The sequence below is a fragment of the Ranitomeya imitator genome, chromosome 5 (assembly GCF_032444005.1).
Source record: "Ranitomeya imitator isolate aRanImi1 chromosome 5, aRanImi1.pri, whole genome shotgun sequence".
NCBI classification, from domain to species: Eukaryota; Metazoa; Chordata; class Amphibia; order Anura; family Dendrobatidae; genus Ranitomeya; species Ranitomeya imitator.
In genome coordinates this window covers 627,493,189-627,516,769 of record NC_091286.1, presented here as the reverse complement: position 1 = coordinate 627,516,769, position 23,581 = coordinate 627,493,189, and the positions used below count along the sequence as shown (strand labels likewise).

Sequence of the window (23,581 nt, the reverse complement as noted above, 5' to 3'; positions counted from 1 at the left end):
GGATAATATATACAGTGATGTTGAAGCGATGGCCGGGGGACCACCACGGTGCAGGAAGACTACTGTACACAAGATGAGGTGCAAACAACAACGGGTAGATTTATTGGAAGGCAAGGAATGAAGGGAATGAGGAAGATGCAAACAGGGGTATACAATGGCAAAAGATAATTTACAAGAGTAATAAACTTTATCTTTTCCGTAAAATAGCACGGTGCTCCAGCTATAACAGACTCAAAATATGTCTAACAAGCAAATGTAAACAATAAACGAGTGATGATGCTACTCTACGTATAACCTCCCTAGCCTTTACTAAGCAGGCCACACGGCTCCCGTGTACTGACTATTGAAGCCTACACTAGGCCCCAACAGGTGCACCAAACAGGAACAAACTCACGGTGATGTTGCAAAATCAGGTCCAGTCCCAAGGGGGCCCCCAGCAGTCTAATACGGTGGTGCGCAAGGCTTTCTGTCAGCTCTGTGAAACGTTGTCTTCTCCTTGCTTCTGGATCCTAGGGATGCTCCTGGAAACTGTAAATCCCTTTCTCTGTATCTTCGTGGCTCTCTTGCAGTATAAGGACACAGTTCTACTCTCTTTCAGCTATCAGCTCTGCAGCAGCCTCAGCTCACACAGGCTGCTCCAGCTCCACACCTGCACTCTGAGCAGACTAGTTCATTACATCGATTATTGCAGGGGAGAAGCAGAACATTCCATCACGCCAGACAAGGGGTGCAGCCTCTTAAAGTGACAGCGAGTTCCTTACTGTCCATAAGAGCACCACCCTCTTACAATGTCACAGTAGAGGGATAATATACAGTGATGTCACAGTACATAGATAATATACACAGTGATGTCACAGTACAGGGATAATATACACAGTGATGTCACAGTACAGGGATAATATATACAGTGATGTCACAGTACAGGGATAATATACACAGTGATGTCACAGTACAGAGATAATAAACACAGTGATGTCACAGTACAGGGATAATAAACACAGTGATGTCACAGTACAGGGATAATAAACACAGAGATGCCTCCATGAATTAAACACACCTCTCAGCTCTCCGTGTCTCTTTCTTTTTATGGTGTAGAGGGTGCAATGCAGTGACATCTTTGTGCCGCCTGCATTGGGATGCCATTGCCTTCTTGGCTGCAGCTGAAGGCCTTTCATTAACAAAGCAATCGTATAAGGTCAGGTTCACACAAGCGTATAAAAAATCATTCACACCTTCATCCAGAAAAGTGGGACAATTTTTTTTTCACTTTTCTTCCATATACAATCCATTTTTTTACAGCAGCCATTAATCATTTACAGGACCATTTAGTTTCCTATGTTACAGAATTGCAATGTATCCGTAAAAATCAGATGTTACACTGCGTCTCCGTATGGCATCTGATTTTTTTTGTGCACCCATAGACTTCAATGTGTGAGCCTCATCCGATTCACGGAAGGAACCAGTGCACGTTGCGATTTTCTTTCACACTCATTTTCGGTCCGTAACTCCTTTTGCATCTGTCTCGTCTGCCTCCCCCCCCTCGCATCTTTGCGTTTTATCTCGTTCGGATTGTTACTTTTGCACTATATGCTCCAACTTTGCGACATTTTTCTTGTTGCATTGTTCTTTTGTTTGGTTTGAATCTATTACAAATCCCCATTGATTTAAACATGCGGTATCAGGGAAACATTACGGGACTAGACGGTAATAATGCAATTGTGAGCCCGGTCGATTATCATGGCAGTGCATGAATGAGCAATTTCCATGGAAGATATAGGGCTGATTTTCTAATATTTCTTTGATCTCCAGTCTCTTAGCTCCGAACTGTAATTTCTGCAGCAGGTAACGTAATCTCCTGTCATTGTGACATGTAAAACTGATTATCATTTACTGTACCCACAGCTGAGACACCGGCAAGCACACACCTGTTCAGTGTCTCAGTTATATTAATCTGTTCCTCCAGGAACTGAATCCTTGGAAACTATACTGTATGGGGTCTGGAGGAGAACATATGAGCTGATAGGTCCCTGGCTGATAATTCTGGAAGCAGAGCCCTCCCTGTCTGCAGCCCCTGAAATACCTCCTACACCTCTGCTGGCTTTCTGCTGCCGCTCTCCAGAGCTCACAGACTTCTCCTCCATAGTATGATCCATTCATGCATTCATGTAGGTAGGACAATGAAGTTTCCCAACGGGATTGTGATTGGCATACGTCTCTGGTAACAAGTGCATTCAACAAATTCATGAGTGTGGGGGGCTTTGGGAAGCAGAATAACTCAACTGTGGAAGGACCCAGTCTGGAGGAGACATGGAGTGACGTGTGGTCCACACCTGGTCTGAGAAACCTTCTTCTAGTGCTATCCAAACAGTGTGAGGAACCAGTTGCAGGATGGAAGCTGAGACATTGGTCCTAAGCAATGTCACTTGGTTCCAAGAAGTTCCGAATGCCACCAAAGACACGTCTCACCCATTGGGCGTCGATACCAGCTTGTCATCGAAAGTGTTCATCACTGTTCTTTACATCCTCATCTTCTTGGTGGGTACTATAGGGAACGTGCTGACCATACAGCTGGTCCTGAAGAAGTGCAGCCTGCACAGCTTACAGGGCACGGTGCACTACCACCTGGTGAGCCTGGCGCTGTCTGACATCCTCATCCTGGTCATCAGTATCCCCATAGAGCTGTATAACTTCATCTGGATCCATTACCCCTGGGTATTTGGTGATACTGTGTGCAGAAGTTACTATTTCTTGCGCGATATCTGCTCCTATGCCACCGTGCTGAACATCGCCAGCTTGAGCTGCGAAAGGTACCTGGCCATCTGTCATCCCATGAAGGCTAAGATGATCATGTCCAGGAACAGGACCAATAAGATTCTCTCTGTCATATGGATCTCCTCTATAGTCTTTGCCCTGCCCATGGCTTTTATCATGGGGGTAAAATATCAGAACCCAGAGGGAGAGCTTGACCCTTCATCTTTAGTGTGCACCAGTTTGGTGTCTACAGCCACTCTGAAGATCTTTATACAGGTATGTACCAGATTTTTTTTATTACAAGCCCATCATTTATAATCTGAGGATGTAGCAGAGCTGAATTGGTCACGTAACTTTTCACGGCTGCATTGTGTTTGGTCTTGAACTGGACGACTAACTAAACCTTTCACACTTTTTGTTACATTCTTGCGTCATTTTAATTGCTAGGAAATCATTAGGGGGTCCAGATTCCGAGATCGCACAAAGGAAAACCCCGAGAGGTGCGTAGCTCAGGAGACAGGAGTGATTGACAGAGAGTACAGACACAATAGAAAAAATAAGCTATGGGAACCTTTGACATGGGAAAAATAATGTTACATATATAGTGGGAAGATTTTGTTAAGACAATTGCAGCAAGTTTTAGTCTGCAATCTCCTGTCCTTCAGCCTCAAACTCTGCTCTGCTACATCTGTACATTTATCGGGAAGATGACATGAGATGTGTCTGCTTTCTATTCCTTTCCTGCAACATCTGGACTAATCTATGCGCTGATCTTACAGGAGTGATGAGGCTTTAAGTAAAGGGAAAAGTAATCACCTGAATTTCTGTGTAAATATATTATATCTCCAGTTTTCATAGTTTGAGAATATTCCCGTTTTGATATCACAGAATTTATGATAAATGGTATGTAGAATGGTTATCCAAAGATGTAGGAGCTCAGTGTGTCACATATAGTTGAGATGCTTCGTCCTTTGGCACATCCTATTCCGTCACATTTGGGCTTTATTCCGATATCTCATGGATTCCTGTGCAGATTCTGTGCTGAAATTTTCAGCTGTTTTAATCACAGCAGGATCCTATCTACCCACAGAAATGCAGACTTCAGCCTAGGAGAGGAATCGCATTAGGCAGGTTCCCAGCAGAGAGAATCACCTTATCGTGGCTGCTAATAAAGGCGTTGTTTCAAGTTTATAAATGGGCAAAATAAAGTGTGTGTAAAAACATACAACTTTGCAATTTACCACTTACTAAAATTGTACAGTTCTCAAGAACAGAAGGATTTTTAATTTTAAAGTGTACAGATCATTGCAAAGGTTGCCAGCCATCTTGTAGTCCCAAAGTGTCCAGTTACCTAAGTAAGAAATGAGCTGTGTGAACAAGCTCCATGCTTTACAGCCTGCATGCGCTGGTCTGAAGTTGGCTGATTCCCTCCATAGAACCAGCTTCAGTCACCCTGCACTCCTCTGATGTCTCCTATGTCCCCACATAACCCCTCCCACGCTGGGCTAGTCCCAACTATAAACTCCAACTTTTCCAGTCAACTACCTAGTGCTGGGCAAAACACAACTGTCACTAACATTATATATTTTATTGGAATTTTGTGTGATACACAAAGTAGCAAGTATTTGTGAAATGTAAAGAAAATGATACATGGTTTTCTAAATATTTTTAAAATAAAAATCTGAAATTGTGGAGTGCATTTGTATTCAGCCCCCCATGTCAATACTTTGTAGGACCATATTTCACTGCAATTACTGCTGCAAGTCGTTTGGGGTCTGTCTCTGTCAGCTTGGCACATCTGGAGCCTAAGATTTTTACCCATTCTTCTTTGCACACTTGCTCTCATGCAGTGAGATTGGATGGAGACATCTATGAACAGCAATTTTCACGTCTTGTTAGATATTCTCAATAAGATTTTGGTCTGGACTGTGACTGGTCCATTAGCACACATGAATATGCCTTGCTCTAAACCACTAATTACCGTATATACTCGAGTATAAGCCGAGATTTTCAGCCCAAATTTTTGGGCTGAAAGTGCCCCTCTCGGCTTATACTCGAGTCAAGGTGGGTGGCAGGGTCGGCGGGTGAGGGGGAGAGGGCGCTGAGGCATACTCACCTAGTCCCAGCGATCCTGGCGCTGTCCCTGCTGTCCCACGGTCTTCGGTGCTGCAGCTCTTCCCCTCTTCAGCGGTCACGTGGGACCGCTCATTAGAGAAATGAATAGGCGGCTCCACCTCCCATAGGGGTGGAGCCGCGTATTCATTTCTCTAATCAACGGTAACGGTGACCGCTGATAGAGAAAGAAGCTGCGGCACCGAAGACCAGCTGTGACAGGCAGAGTGAGCGTCAGGATCGTTGGGACTAGGTAAGTATGTAATATTCACCTGTCCGCGTTCCAGCCGCCGGGCGCCGCTCCATCTTCCCAGCGTCTGCGCTCTGACTGTTCAGGTCAGAGGGCGCGATGACGCATATAGTGTGCGCGGCGCCCTCTGCCTGATCAGTCAGTACAGAGACGCCGGGAGCTGCAAGCAAGAGAGGTGAGTATGTGTTTTTTTTAAAAAATTTTTTATTGCAGCAGCTGCGGCACAGATTTATGTGGAGCATCTATGGGACAAAATGAACGGTGCAGAGCATTGTATATGGGGCACAGCTATGGGACAAAATGAACGGTGCAGAGCAATGTATATGGGGCACAGATATGGGGCAATAATGAACGGTGCCGAGCACAGTATGGGGCACAGCTATGGGACAAAATGAACGGTGCAGAGCACAGTATGGGGCACAGCTATGGGACAAAATGAACAGTGCAGAGCACTATATGGGGCACAGCTATGGGACAAAATGAACGGTGCAGAGCACAGTATGGGGCACAGCTATGGGGAAATATGAACGTTGCAGAGCACTATACGGCACAGCTATGGGGAAATAATGATCTATTTTTATTTTTGAAATTCACCGGTAAATGCTGCATTTCCACCCTAGGTTTATACTCGAGTCAATAAGTTTTCCCAGTTTTTTGTGGCAAAATTAGGGGGGGTCGGCTTATACTCGGGTCGGCTTATACTCGAGTATATACGGTATATCTCTGGCAGGATGTTTAGGGTCATTGTCCTGCTGGAAGTTAAATCTACACCCAGTCTCAATTCTTTTGGAGCCTGTAGCAGGTTATCCTCCAGAAGCGCCCTGTGCTTTGCTCAACTCTGACCAGTTTCCCTGTCCATATGAAAGAAAAGCCTCCCGACATCACTATGTTGCCACCATGTGTGACGGTGGGTATGGTATTTTCAGGGTGATCTGCAGTGTTAGTTTTCCACCAAACATAACGTTTTGCATTAAGCCCAAATATTCTACTTTGGTTTCATCTGACATGTGGGGGACACAGCTAGCATTTCCAATTCCAATTCATCAAAGTGTTTTTTTTTCAAAATTCAGGCATACAATATCTTGAAATATCTAGGCTGCACAAAAAAATTGCAAATATTGATGATTTGATGCCAGTTCAAACTTTTCTTATAAAAAAAATTGGGCAGGATGGAGAAAAAACAAGTGTGCCCAACTAGTGCATGATAATATGACACTAATGTGGCCAACCCTTGGCTGGAGTAACATTTCTGATGGTGGTTGTCCACTAATTTATCATTGATGACCTAACCTTAGGATAAGTAATCAATGTCTGATCGGTCAGGGTCCTATACTCTGCACCCTAGCCGATCAGCTGTTCTTGGCGGCAGCGGCCAGCCTGAAATGTTGACGGCCCCTAACAGAAGATGAAGCAGCTCTGCAATTGAGCATTTCAGCCTGACTACAACACCAAGAACAGCTGATCAGCACTGGTGCTGGGTGTCGGACCTCGACCGATCAGACATAAGGATAGGTCATAAATAGTGATGAGCGAATATACTCCCTACTCGAGATTTCCCGAGCACGCTCGGATGTCCTCTGAGTATTTTTTAGTGCTCGGAGATTTAGTTTTCATTGCCTCAGCTGAATGATTTACATCTGTCAGCCAGCATAAGTACATGTGGGGGTTGCCTGGTTGCTAGGGAATCCCCACATATAATCAAGCTGGCTAGTAGCTGTAAATCATCCAGCTGCGGTGAAAAAAACTAAATCTCCGAGCTCTAAAAAATACTCTGAGGACACCCGAGCGTGCTCGGGAAATCTCGAGTAACAAGTATATTCGCTCATCACTAGTCATCAATGATAAAGTAGTGGACAACCTCTTTAAGTGCACATGCAGTGCACTGTCCTGAACACTGGTGTACGAAATGCCATTCATGAATCAGGCCCTTTGCATTTTGTCCTCAGCCTGAAAGTAAAAAGCCACAGAAATAATTAGCACTATACTTATTGAGCTCAAAAAGCCAAAGGATTAGCCTAAATGAAAGACAATCCTCTCACGGATCCTTTGCGCACCCTCAGCTTGTACAAAACTTGTCCATTTAGTTCTCTTCTTCCAGGCACACAAGTAAAGCTGTCATGTCATCATTATGGCAGGTGATTATCTACCCTTTATCAGTTACTATTGAAGAGCCTACTAAAGTGGAATTATGGCACGTGATCTATAGGTTTTACTGCAGGTGTGACTGTCTTCATGCCAATAAAAACAGCCCCTTGAGAAAGCCCACGCGAAACGCGCGTCAGGGCTGCCTGGTCTGACTACTTCTAAGGACTGATTTGGGTGAGATAGTTTTTTCAGAGCTAGATTTATATTATATATACATTTTGAGTGTTTATGGTGCCACAGCCATGCTAGCAATACATTTTTTATTCTAATTAAACCCATGGCATTATATTTATCTTATTTTCCTAGTACTGTGATAGTGCTGTTATATGGATACAGCTATAGTATTATATTGCATTATGGAGTGTATTATGATCTCTGTATTCCCAGTCCGTATACATTTGTATTAGTGTCAGACTTTTTGTTTGTGTTCTTCACTGTGATTACTGTTGTTCAGTTTTTTTTTAGCAATTTTTTTATTTTGAATATTTATAAACAAATAACAAAATATTAATATATTTTATATGGGTATTTTTTTACTCCTTGCCTTTTTTGTATATAGCAATAAAAATAGTAGTTGGCAACCTAAAGTGGTGATGGATGGGCCAGAGGAAGACACAGGGAGAGAGTAAGTAATATGTATAAGGGACGAGTCTTAGATTTACAGTATATACTATATAGAGAACAGATTAGGCTACGTTCACATTTGCGGTGCGTCGGGCGCAACTGCGGCGACGTATGCGTCATGCGCCCCTATATTTAACATGGGGGCGCATGGACATGTGTTGTCTTGTCTTTTTTGGCGCAAGCGTCAGGGTGCAGAGGACTGTTGTGAATTCTATTGTCGGGCTCCCTCCTGTGGTCATGAATGGTACTTCGGCTGGTTCTGTCCATGGACTTTCTCTGGTGGCTGTGGGTGTGCCTGAGTTTCCTTCCTCAGGTGACAAGGTTAATTCGTTAGCTGGCTGCTCTATTTAACTCCACTTAGATCTTTGCTCCATGCCACCTGTCAATGTTCCAGTATTGGTCTAGTTCACTCCTGGATCGTTCTTGTGACCTGTCTTCCCAGCAGAAGCCGGTGCGGAGGGTCTTTTTGCGCCCTCTGCGTGGTCTTTTTGTAGGTTTATGTGCTGACTGCAAGGCTACCTTTCCTATCCTCAGTCTGTTCAGTAAGTCGGGCCTCACTTTGCTTAATCTATTTCATCTCTGTGTTTGTGTTTTCATCTTTACTCACGGTCATTGTGTGTGGGGGGGCTGCCTTTTCCTTTGGGGAGTTTCTCTGAGGCAAGGTAGGCTTTATTTTTCTGTCTTTGGGGCTAGCTGGTTCCTTAGGCTGTGCCGGGTTGCATGGGGAGCGTTGGGAGCGGTCCACGGCTATTTCTGGTGTGGTTGGTGGGATTGGGGATTGCGGTCAGCGGAGTTCCCACGTCCCAGAGCTCGTCCTATATTATCAGTAACTATCAGGTCATTCCGTGTGCTCTTAACCAGCAGGTCCATTATTGTCCTGACCACCAGGTCACAACAGAGGACGCAGCAAGATGCATTTTTTTTGCGTCCAAAATCGGCCAAAAAAGGACGCATGCGTCACAAAACAATGAGTTTTTGCATGCGCTTTGCATGAGTTGTGCGTTGCGTCGACGTTGCATCGCCGACGCAACACACAACAATGCAAATGTGAACGTAGCCTTAGCTCTGCATCCCCCTTTTGCACCCTCAGCCGCCCGGCTGTGCAGACTTTTCAGTGACAGATTTGCACACTTTATACACAGAAAGTAGCAATGGACCAAGAGGACCTCTGAGATCTGAGGATTGCAGGTGATGGGTATAAAGTGCTCAGCTTGATAATAAAGAATGATCCATGTAGCAGCTACAAAGTTTAAGACTAATATTTTAGGCTTGAAATTTTCATGGACCTCAGATAAATCTGAAGTGCAGTGGTGGGAATTCAGGGTAGTATAGATAATGATGGATGGACAAATATCACAAAATCACAGTTACTGATGCCTGCAGTCAGAGAATTATTCACCCCGTCATGACAACCAACTTTAGTACTTAATAGCCCTTCTGGCTGTTATAATCTGCTGAAAACATGACGCATAGCCAAACACCGGCTTCTGACATCATACCTGAGGAATCGTAGCCCATTCCTCATAGGCAATGACCTCCAGTTCACTAGCTTTCTGCTGTGGATGGAATAATAGTTTTTACAATATGGTAAAATTGTGGTGTATTATATAAGCAATAAAGAGATCGCATATACAAGAGTTCAAGTGCCCTAAGGGGACTAATAAAGAATGTAAAAAAAATTATATAAAAATGTTAAAAGGATCTTTCACCAAGTCCAGGTGGGTGTTAGTTATTAGATAGTTTTCACTGGGATTGTGTACTTATTCTCCCTGTATAATACTCACCAATCATAAGCAGGCAGCATCACTCAAAAGAAAGAAGAACACGCCACCATCATAGCTTAGAGCTGTTTTCTCAGTGTGTGAGATCTTATGATACAGCTCTGATCTCCTTGTCTAACCCACTGCACTCGGTGTGGGGGGGAGAGGGACAGTGCAGCAGAGTTTAGCAGGGTCACAATACAAACCTTTCTATCAGATTTCCTGATTCCTGAGTGTGCCAGTAATCATACTTATTTCTGCTGTGATCAAGCAACTTGCTGAGAAAAGGGGAAAGCAGAGCCAATGCAGTGACAACATGCTGGTGGTCAAGTATAAGGACAAAAGGGATGTCCTTGTCTTGACCACCATACACCGTGACAACAGCACCCTTGTCACTGTTCGTGGGACCACAGCCCAAGTCCGAAAGCCAATTTTGGATCTTGGATTACAATCGGTACATGGGGGTGAGGATCTTTCAGATCAGGTCCTCAAACTATGTATACAGTGCCATGCGAAAAGCCAAAGTATGGTACAAAAAATTGGCCGTGCACATTGTACAGATGGCACTACACAATGCTTTTGTGCTGTTCCGATCTGCAGGCAATGCAGGGACCTTCCTTCAGTTTCAGGAGGAAGCCATCAAGGCCCTAATGTTTGGCACTTGGGGAGGTGAGGGCCCCAGTACTTCTGAATCTGATAGTGCCCGTATTGTCCCAGGTCAACATTTTCCAGGACAGGTTCCCCAAACAGCGAGGACAGGCCAAACAGAAAAACGGTGCAGAGTATGCTCCAAGAAGGAAATCCGAAAGGACACAACTTACCATTGTGAAACCTGCCCCGAGAAACCTGGCCTTTGCATGAAGGATTGCTTCAAAGCGTACCACACGTCCACAAATTACTAAAATTAGTTTATACCCTGTTGACACAACACACTTTTATAATGTGATGTACCCCGCACATCTTACATATAACACCACATTATAAATTCATACACCATTAAAACAAAAAGCATTATAATTTTTACTATAAAACTATGCCTCTAGATAAATTCCTTCAGAGGTGTAGTTTCCAAAATGGGGTCCGTTATGGAGGATTTCCACTGTTAAGGCACATCAGGGGCTCTGCAAACGCAACATGACGCCTGCAGACCATTCCATCAAAGTCTGCAATCCAAAACATCACTCCTTCCATTCTGAGCCCTGCCATGCGCACAAACAGTGGTCTTCCCCCACATATGGAGTATCGACGTACTCAGGAAAAATTGCTCAACAATTTTAGTGGATCGTTTTCTCCTTTTATGATTGTGAAAATAAAAAAATCGTTGCCAAAAGATCATTTTCGTGAAAAAAAATGTGATTTTTTTTTTCACGGCTCTACGCTATAAACTTCTGTGAAGAGCCTGGGGGTTCAAACTGCTCGCCACACAGCTAAATAAGTTCATTAAAGGATCTAGTTTCCAAAATGGGGTCACTTGTGGGGTTTTTCCAATGTTTAGGCACATCAGGGGCCCTTCAAACGTGACATGGCGTCCGCTCTCAATTCCAGCCAATTTTGCGTTCAAAAAGTCAAAAGATGCTCCTTCTCTTCCGAGCCTTGCCGTGCGTCCAAACAGTGGTTCTCCTCCACATATGGGGTATCAGTGTACTCAGGAGAAATTGCCCAACAATTTTAGTGGACCGTTTTCTCCTTTTACACATATGAAAATAAAAAATCATTGCCAAAAGATTATTTTTGTGACTAAAAAGTTAAATGTTCATTTTTTCCTTCCACATTGCTTCAGCTCCTGTGAAGCACCTGAAGGGTTTTTGGAATGGTGTCACTTTTGGGTATTTTCTGTCATATAGACCCCTCAAAGTGACTTCAAGTGTGGGGTGGTCCCTAAAAATATGGTTTTGGAAATTTTATTGAAAAAATGAAAAATCGCTGGTCAACTTTTAATCCTTATGACTTTCTGACAAAAAAATATTTTGGTTCCAAAATTGTGCTGATGTTTAGTACACATGTGGGAAATGTTATTTATGAACTAATTTTTCTGACATATCTTTCTGATGTAAGGGCATAAAAATTCAAAGCAAAAAAATTGCAAAATTTTCGCCAAATTTCCATCTTTTTTCACAAATAAACATAAGTCATATGTTACCAGTATCATAAAGTAGAATATGTCACGAGAAAACAATGTCAGAATCACCGGGATCCGTTGAAGCGTTCCAGAGTTATGGCCTCATAAAGAGACAGTGGTCAGAATTGAAAAAAATGGCTTGGTTAGGAAGTTGAAAATAGGCTTCGGGGTGAAGGGGTTAAAGATGACATATATCCTGTGTATTTTAGGCAAAATATATACATATTTTTATCTTTTACATTTTAAAAGTTAAAAAAAGGAAATGGGAAAATGCTAAAGTTTGGGCACTCTGCATGGTTAGTATACTCCCTTTTGAAAGTATCACAGCTTGTAAACGCTTTTTGTAGCCAGCCAATCGTCTTTCAATTCTTGTTTGATGGATTTTTGTCCATTCTTCCTTAGACAATTCTTCCAGTTCTGTGAGATTCCTGGGTTGTCTTGTATGCATTGCTAATTTGAGGTCTAGTGTTATGACCTGGTGGTCAGGACAATAATGGACCTGGTGGTTAAGAGCACACAGAATGACCTGATAGTTACTGATAATACAGGACGAGCTCTGAGACGTGGGAACTCTGCTGACCGCAATCCCTAAACCTATCAAACACACTAGAAATAGCCGTGGATTGCGCCTAACGCTCCCTATGCAACTCGGCACAGCCTAAGAAACTAGCTAGTCCTGAAGAAAGAAAAATAAAGCCTACCTTGCCTCAGAGAAATTCCCCAAAGGAAAAGGCAGCCCCCCACATAATGACTGTGAGTAAAGATGAAAATACAAACACAGAGATGAAATAGATTTAGCAAAGTGAGGCCCGACTTACTGAACAGACCGAGGATAAGAAAGGTTACTTTGCGGTCAGCACAAAAACCTACAAAAAGACCACGCAGAGGGCGCAAAAAGACCCTTCGCACCGACTCACGGTGCGGAGGCGCTCCCTCTGCGTCCCAGAGCTTCCAGCAAGCAAGACAACAAATTAAATAGCAAGCTGGACAGAAAAATAGCAAACCAAAGAAATACAAGCTGGAACTTAGCTTCTGATGGGAAGACAGGTCACAAGAATGATCCAGGAGTGAACAGACCAATACTGGAACATTGACAGGTGGCATGGTGCAAAGATCTAAGAGGAGTTAAATAGAGCAGCTAACGAATTAACCTCGTCACCTGTGAAACTCAGAAACACCCACCAGAGGAAGTCCATGGACAGAACCAGCCGAAGTACCATTCATGACCACAGGAGGGAGCCCGACAACAGAATTCACAACAGTACCCCCCCTTGAGGAGGAGTCACCGAACCCTCACCAGAGCCCCCAGGCCGACCAGGATGAGCCAAATGAAAGGCACGAACCAGATCAGCAGCATGAACATCAGAGGCAAAAACCCAGGATTTTTTGCAGGCTCTTCACAGATGTCGGCTGAGTCCAATCGTAAATGGCTTGGACTTTAACAGGGTCCATCTCGATAGTAGAAGGGGAAAAAATGAACCCCAAAAATGAAACCTTCTGAACTCCAAAGAGACACTTTGACCCCTTCACAAACAAGGAATTCGCACGAAGGACCTGGAACACCATTCTGACCTGCTTCACATGAGACTCCCAATCATCCGAAAAGACCAAAATATCATCCAAATACACAATCAGGAATTTATCCAGGCACTCTCGGAAGATGTCATGCATAAAGGACTGAAATACTGATGGAGCATTGGAAAGCCCGAATGGCATAACCAGGTACTCAAAATGGCCCTCGGGCGTATTAAATGCTGTTTTCCATTCATCGCCTTGTTTAATACACACAAGATTATACGCCCCTCGAAGATCTATCTTGGTGAACCAACTAGCCCCTTTAATACGAGCAAACAAATCAGACAGCAACGGCAAAGGATACTGAAATTTGACTGTAATTTTATTAAGAAGGCAGTAATCAATACAAGGTCTCAAAGAACCATCCTTCTTGGCCACAAAAAAGAACCCTGCTCCTAACGGTGATGACGACTGGCGAATATGGCCTTTCTCCAAGGATTCCTTTATATAACTCTGCATAGCGGCGTGTTCTGGCACAGATAAATTGAACAATCGGCCCTTAGGAAACTTACTACCAAGAATCAAATTAATTGCACAATCGCAATCCCTATGAGGAGGTAGGGCACTGGCTTTGGGCTCATCAAATACATCCCGATAATCCGACAAAAACTCTGGAACTTCAGAAGGAGTGGAAGACGAAATAGACAAAAATGGAACATCACCATGTACCCCCTGGCAACCCCAGCTGGACACAGACATAGATTTCCAGTCCAATACTGGATTATGAACCTGTAGCCATGGCAACCCCAAAACGACCACATCATGCAGATTATGCAACACCAGAAAGCGGATATCCTCCTGATGTGCAGGAGCCATGCACATGGTCAATTGGGTCCAGTACTGAGGCTTATTCTTGGCCAAAGGCGTAGCATCAATTCCTCTCAATGGAATAGGACACTGCAAGGGCTCCAAGAAAAAACCACAGCGCCTAGCATACTCCAAGTCCATCAAATTCAGGGCAGCGCCTGAATCCACAAATGCCATAACAGAATAGGATGACAAAGAGCAAATCAGAGTAGCAGACAATAGAAATTTAGACTGTACCGTACCAATGGTGGCAGATCTAGCGAACCGCTTAGTGCGCTTAGGACAATCGGACATAGCATGAGTGGAATCACCACAGTAAAAACATAGCCCATTCCGACGTCTGTGTTCTTGCCGTTCAGCTCTGGTCAAAGTCCTATCACATTGCATAGGCTCAGGCCCATGCTCAGATAATACCGCCAAATGGTGCACAGCTTTACGCTCACGCAAGCGTCGATCGATCTGAATGGCCAAGGACATAGACTCATTCAGACCAGCAGGCATGGGAAACCCCACCATGACATCCTTAAGGGCTTCAGAGAGACACTTTCTGAAGATTGCTGCCAGGGCACATTCATTCCACTGAGTGAGCACAGACCACTTTCTAAACTTCTGACAATATATCTCTGCTTCATCCTGACCCTGACACAGAGCCAGCAAGATTTTCTCTGCCTGATCCACTGAATTAGGTTCGTCATAAAGCAATCCAAGCGCCAGGAAAAACGCATCAACATCACGCAATGCCGGATCTCCTGGCGCAATGGAAAATGCCCAGTCTTGAGGGTCACCACGTAACAAAGAAATGATCTTTACTTGTTGAACAGGGTCACCTGAGGAGCGAGGTTTCAAGGCAAGAAACTATTTACAATTATTTTTGAAATTCAAGAACTTAGATCTATCACCAAAAAACAAATCAGGAATTGGAATCCTAGGCTCTGACATTGGATTCTGAACCACAAAATCTTGAATGTTTTGTATCCTTGTAGTGAGATTATCCATCCAAGAGGACAGACCTTGAATGACCATGTTTACACCAGTGTCCTGAACCACCCAGAGGTAAAGGGGAAAATAAAGACAAAACACACTGCAAAGAAAAAAATGGTCTCAGAACTTCTCTTATCCCTCTATTGAGATGCATTAGTACTTTGGGCCACCTGTACTGTTATGACCTGGTGGTCAGGACAATAATGGACCTGGTGGTCAAGAGCACACAGAATGACCTGATAGTTACTGATAATACAGGACGAGCTCTGAGACGTGGGAACTCTGCTGACCGCAATCCCTAAACCTATCAAACACACTAGAAATAGCCGTGGATTGCGCCTAACGCTCCCTATGCAACTCGGCACAGCCTAAGAAACTAGCTAGCCCTGAAGATAGAAAAATAAAGCCTACCTTGCCTCAGAGAAATTCCCCAAAGGAAAAGGCAGCCCCCCACATATAATGACTGTGAGTAAAGATGAAAATACAAACACAGAGATGAAATAGATTTAGCAAAGTGAGGCCCGACTTACTGAACAGACCGAGGATAGGAAAGGTTACTTTGCGGTCAGCACAAAAACCTACAAAAAGACCACGCAGAGGGCGCAAAAAGACCCTCCGCTCCGACTCACGGTGCGGAGGCACTCCCTCTGTGTCCCAGAGCTTCCAGCAAGCAAGACAACAAATTAAATAGCAAGCTGGACAGAAAAATAGCAAACCAAAGAAATACAAGCTGGAACTTAGCTTCTGATGGGAAGACAGGTCACAAGAACGATCCAGGAGTGAACAGACCAATACTGGAACATTGAGAGGTGGCATGGAGCAAAGATCTAAGAGGAGTTAAATAGAGCAGCAGCTAACGAATTAACCTCGTCACCTGTGAAACTCAGAAACACCCACCAGAGGAAGTCCATGGACAGAACCAGCCGAAGTACCATTCATGACCACAGGAGGGAGCCCGACAAAAGAATTCACAACAGTCTAGTCACAGATTTTCAATGTTGTTCAGATCAGGGGACTGTGAGGGCCATTGTAAAACCTTCAGCTTGCCCCTCTTGAGGAAGTTTATTGTGGATTTTGACGTGTGTTTAGGATCATTATCCATTTGTAGAAGCCATCCTCTTTTCAACTTCAGCTTTTATTTTAGAGATGGGGTTATGTTTGCATCAAGAATATGTTGAAATTTCATTGAATCCATTCTTCCCTCTACCCATGAAATATTCCCCCATGCTTCATGGTTGGCGAGATGTTCTTTTCCTGAAATTCTGTACCCTTTTTCCTCCACACAGACCTTTGATCATTGTGACCAAAGAGTTCGATTTTAACTTCATTGATCCACAGGTCTTGTTTCCAAACTGCATCAGGCTTGCTTAGATGTTCTTTTGCATACTGCTAATGCTGAATTTTATGGTGAGGATGGAGGAGAGGTTTTCTTCTGATGACTCTTACATGAAAGCCATATTTGTGCGAGTGTCTCTGAACAGTAGAACAATGTGCCACAATTCCAGAGTCTGATAAATCTTTTTGCAGTAAAGCATGGGCTCTTATTTACCTCTCTAACAATCCTACGAGCAGCTCTCATAGTGAGCAAGCCATAACCATAACACGCTAATTAAGATCTGAAACCTTGATCAAAGTTATCTGAACACACAAATTTCCAAGGATGCCACATTTTTGCATCAGCCTAATTTTCCTTTTTGTAGCTTTTAAAATGAAAAAAAAAAATTACTATATATATTTTTTTTGCCTAAAATACAAAGAAAATATGTAATCTTTACCTTTAGGCCTTTTAGAGATCATTTCATCTTCAACTTGCCTAACTGTTCACAATCATAGTAATTTTGACTAGGGGTGCCCTAACTTTTACATGCCACTGTATAATATAATCCAGAAGAAGGTATTGTAAGCTGTAGCTAGTCTCTGCGATTACTGTCTAACATGCTCAACATGCCAAAATTAAATTTTCTTCAACACACAGAAAAGTGAATCATTTTGGTTGTGCCTTATCTTTTGCGCCTGTAGCTCAATGCTCCTGCATCAATATCTCAATGTCTCTGTCATCTTGGCATGTATTGTGATTTGCCAGCTAGAACTGCACACAATGTCCGTGCATTAATGAGAATTTGCAGAGACCTTTAGTTGCTAAAGTGCATAGAGTGTAAGGTGCTGCTGTAAAGCGTGCATACACAATACAAAAGATAAAGAAAAGGACGTACGTACATGAGTAAGACAGGGTATAATGGAGTATGTAAGTATTATGTACGTTCTTTTCCTTATTTCTCTTTTGTACTGGGTATGCACGCTTTACAGCAGCACCTTACACTCTATGCACTTTAGCAACTAAAGGTCTATGCTCATCTTATAGGGTCTCCTGTTATTAACATTTCGCCCTGCAGCCTCTTACATTGTTCAAACATTTTTTGTCATCTTGTTTTTAATATTTAATTTTCAAAAAATATATAATTTTCACGGCACGTATACTCTCTACCTTCTCTGGTAAGTTAAAAATATAGTCCTTTAGAGTTGTGCATACTTTCTATTTTTCATTATTTTTGGGTGCTTTTTGTTACTTTCATTAAAATTGATTGACTGTAATCAGACGGCATAATGCCCCACGGACAGCTACCATTCTGAAGCCAAAAATATAAAGCCCCTGAGCAGGCATTATAAAAGCAAGTCAAAGCTTTTAAAGTGTACATCTGTTGAAAAATATGGTATTGCAGCCCCAATCACTAGCAAATAGTTAAAAAGTTTTGGTGCACATGCCAGACTAATATGCCTAGGGACTATCCTGATTCATTTGGCCGTTTCAATACACAAGCATATTGCAACCCTATAGGTACTGAATCTTTCTGATAGATCCCAAAATGTATTTCGCCTGCCACAGTCCAATGGCTTGCCTGGCCTTTATCTGTTATCCTTGACTAAAGTGACAGTAGAAGAGGAGCAGAAAGACAACACCACACACAAACACCTCCATAATCCACCTTGGCCTCTCGGCTGGAGATGGATCACACTTGACAACAGGCAGTGAAGAGCAAGTTAGACAGAAGGGAGGCAAATTGTGGCTGGCACTTTAGAATAATTTCTCAGGGGTGAGAAGACAGAATTTATAAATAATACAATTTGCAGATTTTCTATTTATTGCATTATCTATCAAATGTGAACAAGCCTGAAAATACCGTGAACATTTTTGTGATGTGTAGTTGTAGAAATATTTTATGCTATTCACAGAGCCTGACAGGGTTGTGTAGGTGGAGGGCCCTGAGAGGACAATTTGATTTGGATATTATTTGGAATTGTTCTGTTGGTAAAACACATTAAATCTCTCTAAGGTGAGGATATTCTTCTAGCCATATCCCTCACTTATGAAGATACATGGAGCTATTTCTATAATTAGATTTTGACATGTTAAATGAGGACTTTCTAAAGGCCAAGATCATGTTAACCCTGTCCAGTTACACATCAGCTTTATCTGGTTGTATTGTGGCAGGTGTACCAGTTACATTTAAATGAAAAAAATTACAATATATATATTTTTTTGCCTAAAATACAAAGAATATGTGTAATCTTCAACGTAGGCCTTTTAGAGATCAGTTCATCTTCAACTTGCTTCACGATAAGTCATTTTGACCAGGAGTGTCCAGTTACACATCAGCTTTATCTGGTTGTATTGTGGCAGTTGTACCAGTTACATATGATTTTTGTTCCCTTTCAGGTCAATGCATTTATGTCCTTTGTCCTTCCAGTGACCTTGATTGGAGGACTAAACTGCATAACCGTGAATAAACTTGAGACGTTACGCTCCCGCTCATCTTTGACGCTGCACTCTTCTTGCAAGAGTAACAGAGCTTTCAAAGACGCACATGAGTATCAAAGGTCTGTCTCTTCCACCGGTCTAACAAAGATAAGCGTTGGAGGAACAAGGGGTAAGAAGAACCTGACTGTGTCCAGTGAACCCAACCGCATCCAGGCTCTACAGCACAGCATTTATATGCTCAGTTAAGGAAATTGCTCATTTCTTTTGTTATGTCATTTCTTTTGTTATATTAACGCATAAATAACACATATTATCAATGTATAAATTATGGTCTTACGGAATATGAAAATGTGTATGCTTAATTTATTTTGCTTGCAGCAAATCTTCTGTCCAGGAAGCAAAGCACAAAATAATCTAGAACCTATGTACTTTTTAATATTAATTCATACAAATTAGTCATCTAATATATAATTGCCTAGAATACTACTTCCTGCAATTTGTGCCAACTTCCGTGGCTTTGTCCGGAGCTAATGTCCGGAGCTAATGTCCGGAGCTAATGTCCGGAGATAAGTGACGTCAACAGTGTCCAGTGTCTGATTGGTTGCCGCCTGCTGCGAGCGACCAATCAGAAACGTGCCGTACTGTGACACACTCCGCCCGCCATTTTGTGTGTGATTTTGGAATTTTTACCTCACAGCAAGTTTCTACTGCGTGGAGGCGGGCCCAGTGACGTTGCTCTTCAAGCTCCTGCTGAATTTCATCAAAAAAATGATAATACCATTTACCAAAACTATATATATTTAGTTGTGAAGTGGTTCAGTGACATTTTCACACCAATTTTGAACTTTTGTTTGGTGTTTTCTCCATATACTGCCTATTATTTTTGTTCTTTCTTACTATTATTTATTAATTGTATTATTCTTACATTTGAATAAATAAAGTATATTTGGATTCTAGACTCCCGATTCTTTAGAATCGGGCTGCCATCTAGTGTACCATATAACTCTATAAGTCATCTGTCAAAAGACATTTACACTGAAAAACCAACAAAATGCTATATAATGGTAGTTTTTAAAAGCTAGATCAAAGCTCACAAGTTTCTCAGATGTTTTTATATGTAGATGCTTAGTCAATACATAGGGCAAAATAGTTTTTTTCATCTAAATCCAAGAAGACCTTGCTTCTAACATGGGAAAAATCCAAACGTTCATAGCTATAGGCATTGTCTATGTGATTTCATGAATAGGCAATGACTTCACAAACACATAATGCTTACCAAAAAAACCTCTGTTCCTCTATGGCTGTCGCTCTTGTAATCCAGCTGGTGGTCTTTATTAAAGGATGATGTGATGGACATTTCTAATTTCTGATCTCCAAACAAGTACTAAACTTATCATACTCAACTGCTCATAGAGCATGTCCAACATGTCCAGCAGATGGTGGTGTAAGCAGACTCAGTAGAGCAGAATAGGGTCTTCCAAAATGGTAGCATATTCCTCTAACTTCTGATAAACCCTTCTGTATCATCGGATAGACTTTTTTTGATCATGTCATCAAAGCAACTTCCAGGTGATGTGAAAAAATCTATCAGGTTATTTGCCGTTGGATGCACTACAGCAATACCCTCACCTATCGTAGTGCCATTCAGTCCACATGAGAAGTTGACTCATCAGGATTTAGAGGAGGACTTCTGCCAGGAATAAAGGGAATTTGCAAACTACTCTTGATAGAAGTCCTAGCAAAGGTATGTGGAGCAATGTTCTCCTCAGCTCTTCTTCCTGATTTGGTAGCTCCATTGACTTTCTCTTCAAGGTACTGGTTGAGGTGTGTATCTGAGTAAAGATTGAAAAGTTCAGGAACAAGCCTGTATGAAAACGATTGGCACTTTTAGATCTTCTTTGTATATAGCATTCAGTTTTGGAAGGTCTCCAATATAACCAGGTGGAAATAAACCACAAGTTCTCAGCTGAGAATAATTGTAAAAGTTTTGTCCTAGCTTATGTAATCTTAAATATAATTATGTATATTATATATAATTAATTATAAGATTGTAAAAACGAGCCACTTAGCAATTTACCTCTTACTAAAAATCCTCTAATATTCCAGAAGTGGCCAGAGTTTATGGATGATTTGTTTTGGCACATCTGGAATTTGATCCTTTATTTATTTAAAAAATGATTAAAGGGAACCTGTCACCCCGTTTTTTGAGATTGAGCTATAAATACTGTTAAATAGGGCCTGCGCTGTGTGTTCCTATAGTGTATGTAGTGTACCCCGATTCCCCACCTATGCTGAGAAATAACTTACCAAAGTCGCCGTTTTCGCCTGTCAATCAGGCTGGTCAGGTCGGGAGGGCGTGGTGACATCGCTGGTTCTTCCTCAGCTTTACGTTGGTGGCGTAGTGGCGTAGTGGTGAACAAGCAGCGCGCGATCTGCGCTGAAATCCCTTGCATCGGTGGGGGCGGCCATCTTCCTGGGGCCGCGCGTGCGCAGATCGAGTGCTCTGCTGCACGGGGCTTCAGGAAAATGGCCGCGGGATGCCGCGCGTGCGCATTAGAGATCGCGGCGGCCATTTTCCCAAAGCCGAGATGCAAACTCGGCTTTGGGAAAATGGCCGCCGCGATCTCTAATGCGCATGCGCGGCATCCCGCGGCCATTTTCCTGAAGCCCCGTGCAGCAGAGCACTCGATCTGCGCACGCGCGGCCCCAGGAAGATGGCCGCCCCCACCGATGCAAGGGATTACAGCGCAGATCGCGCGCTGCTTGTTCACCACTACGCCACTACGCCACCAACGTAAAGCTGAGGAAGAACCAGCGATGTGAACACACCCTCCCGACCTGACCAGCCTGATTGACAGGCGAAAACGGCGACTTTGGTAAGTTATTTCTCAGCATAGGTGGGGAATCGGGGTACACTACATACACTATAGGAACACACAGCGCAGGCCCTATTTAACAGTATTTATAGCTCAATCTCAAAAAACGGGGTGACAGGTTCCCTTTAATGCCTTTTGTTGTTGTTGCTTTTTTGTTCCTTTAATCAGTGACTTTTTTTTTTTACTTGGCACTTGTATATTTTTATTATCATGTTGAGACACCTAAATGTTCTTTAACACCTTGTTTCTTTTAGATATTTTCATATATTATAATTTGTATGTATTTTTGTGCTACTGTTTATGGTATGTGACTACCTTTTGGCTAGATATAATAACATGCTTTGTACAAAAAGGAAAAAAAAAAAGAGCATGAACCGCACATCCCAAAATCATACGCTGATCTAAAGCCGCTAGGCAAAACTTTATATACTCAACATGAGGTTTTCAGTTTAACATTCTGATCAGACTGTATGAAGCCCACTGCCACTTCACGGCAAACCTCGTAGTGGGTCCTACCGCCCTAACGGAGCGGAGCCATGCGGCAACCACCGCCACAGCGGCCATGCACCAGCAGGGTGGACGGCCTGTTGCCCCACAGCACTCATGCTCTTTTTTTTTCCTTTTTTTTTTTCCTAGATATAATAACAGTGACCTTGTCTGAGCAGGGAAAATGGGGTTCATCTCACAACTTGGTATTTTTTATGTTTTTTAAAGGTCTCCATCTTGTTATTTTGTATTTATTGTATAATTAATCAAATTTGTTTTTATAAAAAAATCTCTCCATTCTCAAGAACTGAAGGATATATAATTTTACAGTGTACTGCTCTTGCTAAGGTTACTGTCCACCTTTGCAGTCTACCAGCGGAGGCCAATCTCCTAGACAAGAAGGGTGCCTTTGCAAGTTCTTGCTATACAGCTTGTAAGTGTTACTCTAAATCTAGTGGGATCTCTGGATCCGTGCCCCTGTCCCCTGATGCAACAGATGCAAAGCTTCCTCTGCTTGCAGCATCTCAAAGTACACAGCATAGGCTCATAGATTAGTTATACAACCTGCTCTAACTGTCAATCATTAAGGAGTACACAAGCCCCTTAGAAGAAGGAAACTGGGGGGCCGTGAAGTTTTGTGCTCCTGAAGTTTCATGATTCAAGATTAACCCTGAGGATTGATGATTCATGAAAACCCATATAAGAAAGGACTGCATAGTTGATGGTCTAAAAACTTCTTTAGAAAAAGTAGACTTCTGTAGAAGTGTGCCACTACTTGGAAAATGAAGTCTACACAGAATTAGTAATGGGCAAACCCCTGAATGTTTGGGTTCGTCCGAACATTTAAAAAAATTAAGAGATGCACCATTTTGGGGGCCGTTGCGGGTTGCTAATTTTAGGCTGAAAGGGCCAATATCCATGACCCCTTACCATCCTGTGAATACCAGCCCCAGCTGTCTGCTTTAGCTTAGCTGGTTGTCAAAAATGCGGGAGACCTCACGCCATTATTTTATTAATTATTTATTTAAATAACTAAAAAAAACGGCATAGGGACCCACCTATTCTTGATAACGAGCCATAATAAAGTTGACTGCTGAGGGTTGCAGCCTGCAGCTGTCAGTTTTGCTATGCTGATTTTCAAAAATAGAACAGACCTCACATCATTTTTTAAAAGTATTTATTGTGCAGTTGCCGGCTGATGAATACTCCCATCTGCAGCACCTGCTCTCGCTGTTATTAGCGACAGCAGGTGTAGGTTGATGGGAATTGTACTCACATTAGTCAACATCTCTGTGACTGGAGGTTAACCTTTTCCTGCCAGTCACAGCTGCTGGCACT

General features: G+C 42.7%; 1 protein-coding gene across 1 annotated transcript in view; it reads left to right on the top strand.

Moving 5' to 3' along the window:
* The first annotated feature begins 1,992 nt into the window (after positions 1 to 1,992).
* The window catches only part of NTSR2 (neurotensin receptor 2), a 200,727-nt gene continuing 179,138 nt past the window's right edge, over positions 1,993 to 23,581 (top strand). Inside the window, exons 1-2 of the mRNA XM_069728106.1 lie at positions 1,993 to 3,027; positions 18,840 to 19,122. Coding sequence (XP_069584207.1) covers positions 2,389 to 3,027; positions 18,840 to 19,122 — 922 coding nt within the window. The 5' untranslated portion in view covers positions 1,993 to 2,388. The remainder of the gene's footprint in view (positions 3,028 to 18,839; positions 19,123 to 23,581) is intronic.